Source organism: Myotis yumanensis, unplaced genomic scaffold (assembly GCF_028538775.1).
Source record: "Myotis yumanensis isolate MYYU_CA2020_CCGP unplaced genomic scaffold, mMyoYum1.0.hap1 SCAF_17, whole genome shotgun sequence".
In the NCBI taxonomy this organism is placed as follows: Eukaryota; Metazoa; Chordata; class Mammalia; order Chiroptera; family Vespertilionidae; genus Myotis; species Myotis yumanensis.
This window is the reverse complement of record NW_027223768.1, coordinates 6,455,634-6,467,611: the sequence shown is the minus strand read 5'-3', so window position 1 is coordinate 6,467,611 and position 11,978 is coordinate 6,455,634. Positions and strand designations below refer to the sequence as shown.

Below are 11,978 nucleotides of genomic sequence, written 5' to 3'. Positions count from 1 at the left end.
GCGAGTTGCTGGTTATCATGAGGGCTTCCAAATGGAGAACATTTAACCCAGGTGTGACTATAGCTTATCAGGAACCAACAGACCTCCTTCCTGCAAACACCGCTTGGTGGACCTCCAACCTCCGTTCTCCCACCACCACTCTCCCTGCTCCATGAGGACAGAACATGCCGTGGCTCCCAGCAGGGTGGCGGAGACCATCACCACGGAAAGCACCAGCTTAATAGCCTTTTTGGCAGTTCCCAGGGTTGATAAGCATCTGTTTCACCACGCGGTTAGGTTTTTATGTTGTGGACATTTCGTGACTAGCACCAAAGCTTGTGTTTATTGGAAAGTAAATAATGAACGCCTTTGGAAGTTATTAGCTGTTCTTCAACTTTTTAATGGAATTACTTGTATGTAATTTTTACAATCAGTGCCTAAGGAACATTTCTACTTTAGGTGCTGCTTTTTTGAATATTCTACCCACTCTGGAATGACCTTAAGTCATTCTTTTTTTTTTTTAAATCCTCATCTGAGGATATTTTTGTATTGATGCTAAAGGAGAGTGGAAGAGAGAGGGAAAGACAGAGAGAAATATCGATGTGAGAGAAACACATTGATTGGTTGCCTCCTGCACGAACCCCGACTAGGGCCCAGGCCCAGGGAGGAGCCTGCAACCAAGGTATGTGCCCTTGACCAGAATTGAACCCGGGACCCTTTGGTCTGCAGGCCAACACTCTTATCCACTGAGCCAAACCAGCTAGGGCAGTGATAGCGAACCTTTTGAGCTCGGCGTGTCAGCATTTTGAAAAACTCTAACTTAACTCTGGTGTCGTGTCACATATAGAAATTTTTTGATATTTGCAACCATAGTAAAACAAAGACCTATATTTTTGATATTTATTTTATATATTTAAATGCCACTTAACAAAGAAAAATCAACCAAAAAAATGAGTTCTCATGTCACCTCTGACATGCGTGTCATAAGTTCGCCATCACTTAGCTAGGGCAACCTTAAGTCATTCTTATACAATAATTTTATCTAGGAATGTATGAGTCCCTACATATCCCTTCCAAAGGTCACAGAATGCTCTCTAGGGCTCCACAGTTCCAAATTACCTCCAGAAGAGGTGGAAACATATTTCATATTGATGATAGAGATGATGGTGATGATATTGAAGAGAATCTCTTTTGATAGAAACATTTGCAACTTGACTATTTCTAGAATTTCTTGTTTGAAATTTATTTCAACGCACCTTTCCAAAAATTATCCATTGTTTTATAATAAATTTCTGCTTCAGCAAAATGACATATTCATTATCCCTAAATATATCACATGTATTTGTTCTCACTATCCCTCTACCCTTTGCCTGTAATGTCTTCCCTTTTCCTCACTGTCTACCCTGATGTTTCAATTCTTCAACACCCAGCTCAGATCCTCTCATTGAAGCTCAATGGTCTCTCCTTCCTCTGAAGTTCTTTATAGACTCTACTACATATTGTCTATACTGCTTACTGTCCTGTGACAATACCTGGAATGCAGATGGTGGGCATCCCCATCATGGGATGTCAGCACCTTAGCAGACTTATTGTGAATCCAGACAAGTTTGGTGAAGGAAAGGACAGGGCACTTGGATTTTCATTTCTGTCAGGACTGGTCACAAAATGAAATTCAAAAGAATGGAGAGTGGATGCCGAGTGACCAAAAAACAATGAATGTTCATCAGGGGGATGCACTCATTATTTAATTTACCTATGAAAAGAATTCTTACTATCAGCCCAATTTTGTAGTTGAGGAAATGAACCAAATCTTAAGCACCAGATCCAGGACTCAGTGCCAAGATTAGCTGCCTCTAGAATGAAAATCTAACATTCACACTGCGCTACCTCCTTATATGAATTGAGTGGGCTGGTTGGTGGTCTAGGTTGAACTGGGATAGGCATTTTCCTGAGACACCCAGGAGAATAATGTTGGGACTAAGAGCCAGAATTGTGGCAAATCATGGTTAAGTCAAGGACTTGCAAAAACAAGCAGCGAGGCAGTAATCTCAGGTTTGTCCTATTTGACTATCAGGTCTAGCTGCTGTGTAAACTTAGTGAAGTATTTTCTGTTGAATTTGGCATCCCTGGCGCCATATGAATGACCTGCAGATAAAGCATCCCTTCTTAATAGCTCCTTAAACATTCCAGGTGAGTCCCCTCCAGCTTGCCTGCCATCTGAGCACTTGTGTGTTGGAAAGAATTCCCATCCTTGTGGTCATACAGTAGTTGGAGCACTTTATTTGCACCAGCACCATGATAAGAATGGCTTCTCAGTGCCCACGTGGCAGAGTTCAGGGCCCAGAGCCCGGAAAATAATGGACACAGCTGCGATTGGGTAGGCCATCAACAGCCAGGTAGAGATAGCTGCGACCCAGGTTACTCTCCACTCATTCCTTAGCACAGGGTGCAATCTGACTTCACAGTCACCAAGAGAGCAGGGCTGGGGGAATAGAAAGGGAAAAAAGGTACCTGGATTGGGTTCTCAATCCATAGTTGTTTGGCACCAGAAAACTTTCTGTTTTATTTTTCTTATCTTAGACTCAAATAAAATTAAATATATATTTTTTGGGGGGAAAAAAACATTTCTACTATAATTTACAAAATTATTTCTGTCTGGCCCGGCTGGCCTGGCTCAGTAGTTGAATCAGGAGGCCACGGTCTGATTCCCAGTCAGGGCACATGCCCTGGTTGCGGGCTCGATCCCCAGCGTGGGGCATGTAGGAGGCATCCAATCAATAATTCTTTCTCATCATTGACGTTTATATATCTCTTTCTCCCTTTCCCTTCCTCTCTGAAATCAATAAAAATATATTTATAAAAAAATTATTTCTGTCTGGCTATCGATTCTTTTGCTTATACATATAATGGCTAATGGTTATATAATATATATAAATACTAAGTAACATAGTTGATAAAATTGATCCTCTAGAGAACTGTGTAGTATTTTTGATGTCTTAATTATATACATGTATTATATTAACCAAAATGAAATTTAACTTAAAAAGAGATAAGGGCTGAGAATTAAAAAGAAGATATGATTTTGGTAGTAAACATGAACAAAATGAAAAAGTAGCTTAAATTTTCCAGACTATAATTTGTTGTTAAAAACTAAGATCCCTGGCCATGTATGAAGAGCTCAGAGTTAACATAAAAAGATGGAAGCTTTTTCTGTAAGATCAGGAATAAGTCAAGGATGTCCCTTTCCCTCTCTCTTAACATAGCCCTGTAAGTCTTAGCCAGAGGAATGAAGCAACAAAAATAAATTAAATTTTGCACAGCAAAAGAAGCAATCAACAAAATGGGAGAAAATATTTACATGCCGTATATCAGATAAGGGATTAATATCGAAAACACATAAAGAACTCATACAACTCATTTAGCAACAACAACAAAAAACCCCCAAGCACAATTCGATTTAAAAAATGGGCAACCCCAGCCTGTTTGGCTCAGTGGGCAGAGTGTTGGCCTGTGGACTGAAGGGTCCTGGGTTTGACTCTGGACCAGGGTGTGCACAGAAGGCAACCAGTTGATGTGTTTCTCTCACATCCATATTTCTCTCTGTCTTTCCCTCTCTCTCTCTAAAAATCAATGGAAAAATATCCTTGGGTGAGGATTTAGAAAACAAAAAAAAAATGGGCAGAGGGAAGTGAATAAATATTTTCCAAAGAAGACATCCAAATGGCCAACAGGTGTGTGAAAAGATGTTAATCATCACTAAGCACCAGGAAGATGGGTATCAGAAGCACAGTGACATATCACCACACACCTGTTAGAATGGCTCTCATCGAAAGACAAGAGATAATAAGTATTGACAAGGATATGGAGAAAAGGGCACCCTCTTGTACTGTTGGTAGAAATGTAAATTGGTGCAGCCACTATGAAAAACTATATGGAGCTTCTCCAAAAAATTAAGAACAAAACCACTATATAATCCAACAGTCCCACTTCTAGATATATCTCCAAAGGAATGAAAGCACTCTGTCAAGGAGATACCTGCACCCCTGTTCATAGCAGCAATATTTATAAACCAAGATGTGGAAACAATCTGTGTCCATTGATGGATGAATTCAACCTCCAATTTATCGAAGTGATTTAAATTCTTAAGTTTATTTTAAATAATAAAGCTTAATTTGTTTGGGTTTAGCTCAAGAAATTTACATATAACCTCCCAACTTTTACATGGGCAATGGCTCCTCGCTTTCAATTGCCTTCCCAGAGGACCCCATCTCCTCTGTCTCACTATCCCTCCTAATCCTCCCCAATCCTGCTCAAACCCACTTCCTCTCTTATTTTCACATATAAATTACCTCCAAAACTTCAGTATCGCATCCCTTGAACATCTAGAAATAGTTCTCTAAAACTGTAATTTTCAACCTTTTTCGTCTCATGGCACACATAAACTAATTACTAAAATTCTGCAACACCAAAAAAAAAAATAGGTATAATTTTGATTCATTCACACTGGATGGCTATTGTTGTGCTGTCTGTTGTCGTTTTTTTATTTGATGTTCTCAGGGAAAAGAGGTCAGTGCATCTGCCTAAAGAGTCAGATATTGCACGTTTTAAAAATTCGTGGCACACCAGTTGGAAATCTCTGCTCTAAAGGGATGTATAGAGACACCTTTGTTTATGGGTCCTTATTATTTGACTCTTTCATCCTTGTCTCCTCCCACCCTCCTCTGAGTACATGTTTTGAGAATGAAAGGATCAGGCATCTTCCTTGAATCCCTCCGCTCCCTCCACCCAGCACCCAGGAGAGAGCCGGGCCTGCTATGGGTGCTCATCATAGAAACCACGTGGCTGGTGGGCTGGTGGAGCTATCGTATGTCATTGGGAGACTGGGGTTAACTACATTCAAGACCCTACAGGAAAGAAGTAGAAGCTACTGCACAGTAATGCTCAACCCTTTATTGTACAACAATTTCTGAGCTGGAATGAGGGACGTGGTGTCTGGCAAAGACATCACCAGTTGCAGCAGGAGCAGGAGGCATCAAAGACCAGGCCGGACTGGCAGTGCTGAATGAAGGTGTGTCCGTTCACACAGTTGTAGAAGGCGTTTCTGTCAGTGGGGTCGGGGTACAGGCCACTGGCCCTGTTGGCACAGAATCCGCTGCCACCAGGGCTGCTTCCGGAGCTGCCACTGCCACTGCCTCCACCTGTACTGGGAGCCTCGGTGATGGGAGCAATGGGCTGGGCTGGGGCCTTGCAACCTAAAGAAAGAAACCAGATCCTGAGCTCCCCTGCTTTCTGTTAGTGTGTCTGATGCGTGAGAACTAATATCCTGGATTTGCTTCTTAGCTCCTCCTTCCATGTCTGTGCATATTTCAGTCTCCTGATCTGGTATGCCTGCCCTCCCCTCTCCTTTGCTTATCAACGAACTCCCTCATCATCCTTCAAAGCATAGTTTGTCCTTTTTTCCTCCTTCCTAAATCCCCCTGATGCATTGAGACCTTAATGACATAAAGTCACAAGGAAGTTTCTTATCCCTTTTCTGGGATTTCACCACAGAATATCTTCTGTGTTGTTATCTAGCTTTGTAATCTCATCAATAGTATCTCTCCCATTAGATTGTAAGCTTCTATAGAGTAGAGGTTGTGACTTATGTATTCAGGATCCTCTGTCATACCTACTTAGTGCTAATACCTAATAGATGCTAAAATCTTGCTTGTGAAATGAATTATGGATAAAGGAATGGTGAAGAACCCTGTTTGTTCTCCCCACCATTATTGAAACATTACCAAATAAGAATAGAGCAATAGTCATCAAATCCCTTGGACCATGACTCCTTGACTTTCAAGAAGGCTTTGAAATGTCTCTCAAGTTTGAGGCTTAGGGTCTCAAGTCCAACTCACTTTCGCTCTGCAGACCCAGGGCATCCTTCAGGGTGGTGGTCAGGGGGAATTTGCCCTGGTTGCAGAAAGTGCCCGTGAAGTCATCCAGATCGATGGCCCAGACCATGGCGCCTCCAAAGTTGTTCTTCTTCAGCCAGTCAGCCTGTGGTAATTACAGAGATAGCCAATGAAGTGCAGACGTCAAGGCCAGCCTGGGGCTCCAGGGCTACAGATGGGAACAAAGAGGCAACAACAATCCATAGAACACAGTCCACCTTGATTTTGAAGCTCTTGGTGTTGTCATAGCCAAGCCACTCATTGCCTTTGTAAGCGTAGGGGACATCCTGAGCAGCCTCCCACACTTCAGTGGCGCCATTCTTCAGGAAGGGACAGATCTAAGAGGAGGTAAGGAAGAGGTCAAGAGGTGGGCAAAGTGTCCATGTAGCAGGGGTAAAGGGCATGGGGGAGGGAAATAGAGAAGGGATGCATGAAGCTACTTGAAAAGGAAGGCCTAGAGCTCTATCAGCAAATTTCTCACTTCATTTATGATTTGATCCTTTGTCCCATGTGGGTCATTTATTTTCAATGTGGGAGAAGCTCTTAAATCAAAGAATGCCTTGGCAGGCAGTGAGCGGTGTCTGTTCACTGATGTAATCTCGCTGATGGTATCTCTTTTTCCTACTCTCTCTGTATTTGGAATCCAGCCTAACATGCCACATGAGTGCTCATCTTGCCGCCCGTAATGAGCCAACTACTTGTTAAGTGAGCCAAGACGTGTTGGACTTTTATATTGTTAAACCCCTGGCCTAGAGAAAGCCACCTTTCTCTGTCTCTCTCAGATTGCCGGGAGCATACCTCATAGTAGGCCCAGAACCCAGACTGCCTGGTGTAGGGCCCAGCAGGGCCAGGGCCAGTGATCGGAGCCCCGACCCCATGGTTGGAGGGGTTGCTCAGGATGAAGGTGTGTCCATAGGATGGGAATCCAACGATGAGCTTCTCAGCCGGGGCCCCGTTGTCCTTCCAGTAGTTCATGACGTAATCCTGCAATGGCAGCAGGTCAGAGAGAGGCCCCACCAGGCTGATGGCCTGGTAATTAGTTATTAGCCCGGTGTTTGTGGTATAGTTGTGCCTGCAGCACAAAGTGTTTTAGAGCATCGCTGATGTATCTCTACTGAAGTGGTTTGTCCTTATCCCAGCTAACTTCTTTTAATGACACGCCAATATGAAAGCTTTAGGTAAACTTTTCCCATTCAAACCATGAGTGAAGGACTCAGTTATTTTTTTCTCATGATTTTCCTGGTATGATCTTTTGGTGAATGGCTGAAATTCTGCATGGCACACATGTGCAAAGATTGGAATAATAGAATTAGACAAGGCAACCGGGGAATAGGAAGACAGGAAAGATCAGAGAAGCATTTTTTAATTTATTGAAATATGAGTAGTAGTGCCTCATTTTCTTTTATTAAAGAAGCACTTGTTATTAATCTTCTTTCCTACCTGATAAAATTGGCAGTTTGGTGTTAATTAGTTGGTGATTTTTTTTTTTTGTAAATGGGAACTAGTTAATTAATTATAGCAACTTGATTTTCCATTTGAGAACCTGACTAAATTTATGATGCCTTTTGTCCCCGAATCCCCATGTGATTTAGGACACCATTTCTGGTCTGTATATATGTCTGTGTAGGGACTCACCACATTGAGGTAGGCGTTGCTGCCAGTGTCGGTTGGGTATTTGTACAGGGGGCTGTTCTCTCCAGTGTAGCCCTCCCAGGAGCCATGGAGGTCATAGGTCATGACATGGATGAAGTCCAGGTACCTGTAGTCCAGGTAAAGCAGGTAAAATCATCTCTGATGGTCATCTCCCACACCTCTGCAGGCAAAGATACCCCTCCCAAAGCCTCCTCAACAAGGTCCCTGAACAGCAAGACAGACTAAGGATGGGCGTCTCTTACACGAGTGACACAGAGGAGCTGGGGACAAGTGGTCACTCACTGGGACAGCTGAGGGATCTCATAGCCAGCCTGGATGTTGGAGATGCCACCAGCGACTGCGGCAGTGACCATCAGCCTGGGCTTGTTGACCTGCTTGGCCTCCTGCTCAAAAGCTTCACGCATTTCCTGTGCAAGAGTAGGAGAACGTCTATGAACGTGAACTCTAAGTAGACGTTCATGACTATTCTTTGAATTAAATTTAATCAATCATCCATCTTTCATTCTTCAGCATTCTCACGGCACTAGGCAGCCAGGTCCTTCCTCTCCCACTGAGGTTGCAGGGAGCTGGTTTTTCTGTACGGCCTCAGTGATCTTGCACATGCAATGGGTTGTGTGCTCTCCAGAAACTAATACCAAATGATATCGAATGCAAACTGGAATTTAAAAATGAATTTGAATTTTTAAAAATGACATGGAACGCAGCTCACCTGCACCAGGACAGTGAAGAGGTGCTTGTCCTGAGGCGGGCTCCCCCGGGAGCCAGGATACTCCCAGTCAAAGTCCAGCCCGTCAAAGCCATACTGGCGCAGGAATCTGATGACCGAGGCGATGAAAGTCTGGCGGTTCTCAGGAGTGGACACCATGGCAGTGAAACTACAGGAGACCCCAAGAGGGCAGGGTGAGGGCCTGCCTCTGTGATCCCAATACCTTGCCATAACATCAGTGTAGGAAGTCATCTTGCCAAACTTACGGGGCAGTCCCGAAGTTCCAGCCGCCAATGGCCAGGAGCGTTTTCAGTTGACTGTTTCTGAAGGGAAAAAAGCAAAGAGTGTGTCAGAACAAATGGGAAGAAAGAGAAATCATTTCAACATCACCTGGTTTCATGATTGCTAAGCCAGGAGAAGTCTCACGCCAACTCTCATACTGGTTTCTTCATTCTCATCCATTCCTCCTCAACTGTGGGAGCGGTGGCATTAGATGGCGGACACGGTGTGCTCATGAGTGCCAGCTTCAGGTTGCTTCCAAGTAGAAGGTTGTTCCCACCTGAGTCCATAGCACTTGGACTTTACTAAACTTCCCTGGGCAACTGAGCTAGACTTCAGTTGATGACCCCCTCCTGAGAGCCAGCCATTGCCCTTAAGTGAGGGTCACCCCTGTCGTGGAAACTGTCAGAAAGCTGGGAGTTTACCTGTGTGCTGCTTGTTGGCCTGTCTGGAATTTCAGCCTGGCGGCTACTGTGGAAGGTTTCATCCAAACTATTCTCAAAGGTTAAAAGATTTTAAACTTCAGTCCTTTCATCACTTACTTGTTTTTCAGGCCATTGAAAGCCTGGTAGAGGGTCACGTCATTCCATTCGATGGTGGTGATCTCATTGTTGCGCATTCCGGCGAAGGCGTAGATCAGGTGAGTGCAGAGGCAGGGGTCGATGTCATCGGGCTTGAAGCGCCCCAGGCCTGGCCGGTACTGGGCCCAGTTGGTAAAGTAGCATGTCAGGTGATAGGCAGAACCTATTACCCAGAGGAAGAGGTGAGAAACAATGAGAGAGCAAGCTCCCTGGGGATGACACCATCTCTGATTGCCTGAGAAATCACAGACTTCAAAATGAATTGGGAGGGGGGAGATGTGCCTGAGATCTCTGTGTATTGCGGCCACCCCATATTTAGCAGGCAATTTAGGGCTGAAGATATCTGTCAGAGGTAGCTCTGTCCCTCAAGAGAGAATTAAAGACCCTTAGAAATCAGTGCCCTTTGCTGAGATAAAACCTTAAAGCAGTAAACTCTGATTTAAATTTATCCTAGTCCAGTGGTTCTCCACCTTGGCTGCACATTAGAATCACCTGGGAATCTTTTTAAAATCCTGATTTCTGGGCCTCATCCTCCGGAAATTCTGTTTCTTTGTTATGGGGTGGGGCCACAACATTAGTAACAAAGAAACAATTTCCAGAGGATGAGGCCCAGAAATCAGGATCTTAAAAAGATTCCCAGGTGATTCTAATGTGCAGCCAAGGTTGCGAATCACTGTCCTAGTCCCTTCAGCATGCTAATTAACACTAGCAATCACTAATGCTCACTTAGCATTTATTTACCAAGCACTGCTCTCAGTAATTTATTTAAATTCATTCAATAATCATCACCAAAATCCTATGAAGTAGGTGCTACTATTCTTCCCATTTTACTCATTTGGAAACTACAGCCCAGATAGGATGATGGTATAAGTCTGTGTAGCACGTGTAGCTGTCTCCCTGAGTAATAACTTCACTCAGAAAGAAACAAACCATCCCCTCACAGTCAAAAGTTCTGGCTCCAGGTTTAGATTCTGCCCTGACCTCCCTACATTTCCTGGGACAAGTCATATGATAAGCCATTCTCTGCCTTAGTTTACTGGGCTGCGAGATGGGTGTAATGCCTTTGCCTCCTCTCAGCGAACAGTTGTTTTATAGACTCACTGAGATGACAGACTTGAAAATGCTTTAACAGAGCAGACAGCACCATGAAGATGCCTGGTCATGTTATTTTTTATTAAGATTTATGTGTGAGCGGTCACACATATTGACTAGACAATATTAGCGTTGGGGTTTTAGGCCAATGATCCCAATCCTTAACTTGGTTAAGGAATTTCGAACTCCCTAAAAAAATTTAATTAATAGTCTTTGTTTTATGTAGAAGGACTGAGGGCCATGCTGAGTTTCCAAATGATGAAGAAACGAAAAGGGAACAATATTGGGGTCCCTGCCAAGAAGCATACATACCTATCTCAGCTGTCAGCACCAGGAGCAGACCTTAAAGCAACAGAGAGAACAATGAGCTGGAGGGATGCGTCTGCGGACACAGCAGCCTTTCCACACAGTGCTTCATGCACAGTAGCATGTTCCCTACGCTTCACTCTTCGAGTCCTTTTAACACCTCTGTACCCTCCAACCTACTGAGGCCGATAAAGTCCTAAGGTTTCTCCTAGAAGCCCACTCCCCTCTACTCCCGCTCACAGGACCACTAAAGGGCCATGAGCCTTGAGGCTTGGGGAAGGGAGAGGCCCGCAGAGCAGTGGGAGACCTATCACCAGGGAAGGAACCGTGTCCCTGTGCTTTCCCCAAAGCGATCATCTCTGGCGATTGGTTTGAGTTCAAAGGTTTTAAAGGGGCAGAAAAGCAGGAGGGAGAGAGTGGCTCAAGGACACAGAGTGGCGGTGGTTGCTTACCAGTGAGGAGGGTGAGCTTGGCCATCTTGCCTCAGTGGTAGAAACTCCCTTGTTCAACCTGCCTCTTATACCCCCCCTCCTGTGACTTATCAGTTTCTCATTTGTCGTAATTGCCTCCAAAGTCAATGTTGGTATTGGTAGTGCTCAAAAACCTCAAACCCATTTAAGAACCCATTATTGACAGGGAAACCATATTATCTTGATTTCACTGTACAAGAAGAAAGGATTGGGCTCAAGCCCAGACACCATACTAATAAGCTCCATTACGGAATAGCTTACATAATTCAAAATGGTTTTATACAGTGGTCTACACTCTCTGTGTGGATAGCGCTAAGTGGCTATTTCACCCTCATCTATTGGTAGCAAATGGTTTCCACGGTCCTTTCCAGAAACAGGTTAACATGCTCTCACTCTCTCTCTTTCCCCTGATGCTAGAATATCTAACAGCCTTTTTTAAAAAAATAGAATAAATGTCCAGATACTCAAATTTCCCATGTACAGTTTTCTAGAATGTATTTGCCAGAAGACTAGTCTGCACTCTGAAGATGTTCCTTCCTTGTTTCCCTTTTCACAACTGTGATTCCCCTCCAAAGAGGAGAAGAAGCAGAATTTGAAATGTGAGTCAAGAAGGAGTGTAGATTTAGCTCTTTCTCTCCAATGAGGCAGCCAATCGACAGATGCAGATCTTTGTGAGACACTGATGGGCAAGATCATCGCCCTTGAGGTTGAACCCAGTGACACCATTGAGAATGTTAAAGCCCAATTTCAAGACAAGGAGGGCACCCTGCCCAGCCAGCAGCAATTAGTTGCCTCCTGCACGAGACCACACCAGGGCCCAGGCCGGGGAGGAGCCTGCAACCGAGGTATGTGTTTTTGACCCAAATCAAACCCGGGACCCTTCAGTTCTCAGGCTGACGGTCTATCCACTGAGCCAAACCAGCTAGGGCCGTCTCCTCAACTCGATTGCAGTGATTGATGTCAGGCAGTGGCTGGAAGTCGG

At 44.2% G+C, this 11,978-nt stretch overlaps 1 protein-coding gene across 1 annotated transcript; it reads right to left on the bottom strand.

Annotated features, from left to right (window-relative positions):
• Window positions 1–4,914: 4,914 nt before the first annotated feature.
• LOC138995761 (acidic mammalian chitinase-like) lies at window positions 4,915–11,052 on the bottom strand. The gene is made up of 11 exons (XM_070396456.1): window positions 10,979–11,052; window positions 10,533–10,562; window positions 9,090–9,291; window positions 8,535–8,591; window positions 8,272–8,437; window positions 7,845–7,969; window positions 7,545–7,668; window positions 6,708–6,893; window positions 6,128–6,247; window positions 5,874–6,015; window positions 4,915–5,231 (listed from the first exon to the last, which is right to left on the bottom strand). Exons 1-11 carry the CDS (start codon window positions 11,001–11,003, stop codon window positions 4,984–4,986), a joined length of 1,425 nt encoding a protein of 474 aa, XP_070252557.1. The 5' UTR covers window positions 11,004–11,052; the 3' UTR covers window positions 4,915–4,983.
• Between the last annotated feature and the right edge of the window lie 926 nt (window positions 11,053–11,978).

Coding starts and splice junctions, on each gene's coding strand:
- LOC138995761 (XM_070396456.1), bottom strand. CDS start 11,003: ATGGCCAAGCTCACCCTCCTCACTG. Junction 7,669..7,844: donor GAGATCCCTCAGCTGTCCCA/GTGAGTGACCAC, acceptor CCTGGACTACAG/GTACCTGGACTTCATCCATG. Junction 6,016..6,127: donor CCAAGAGCTTCAAAATCAAG/GTGGACTGTGTT, acceptor TAATTACCACAG/GCTGACTGGCTGAAGAAGAA.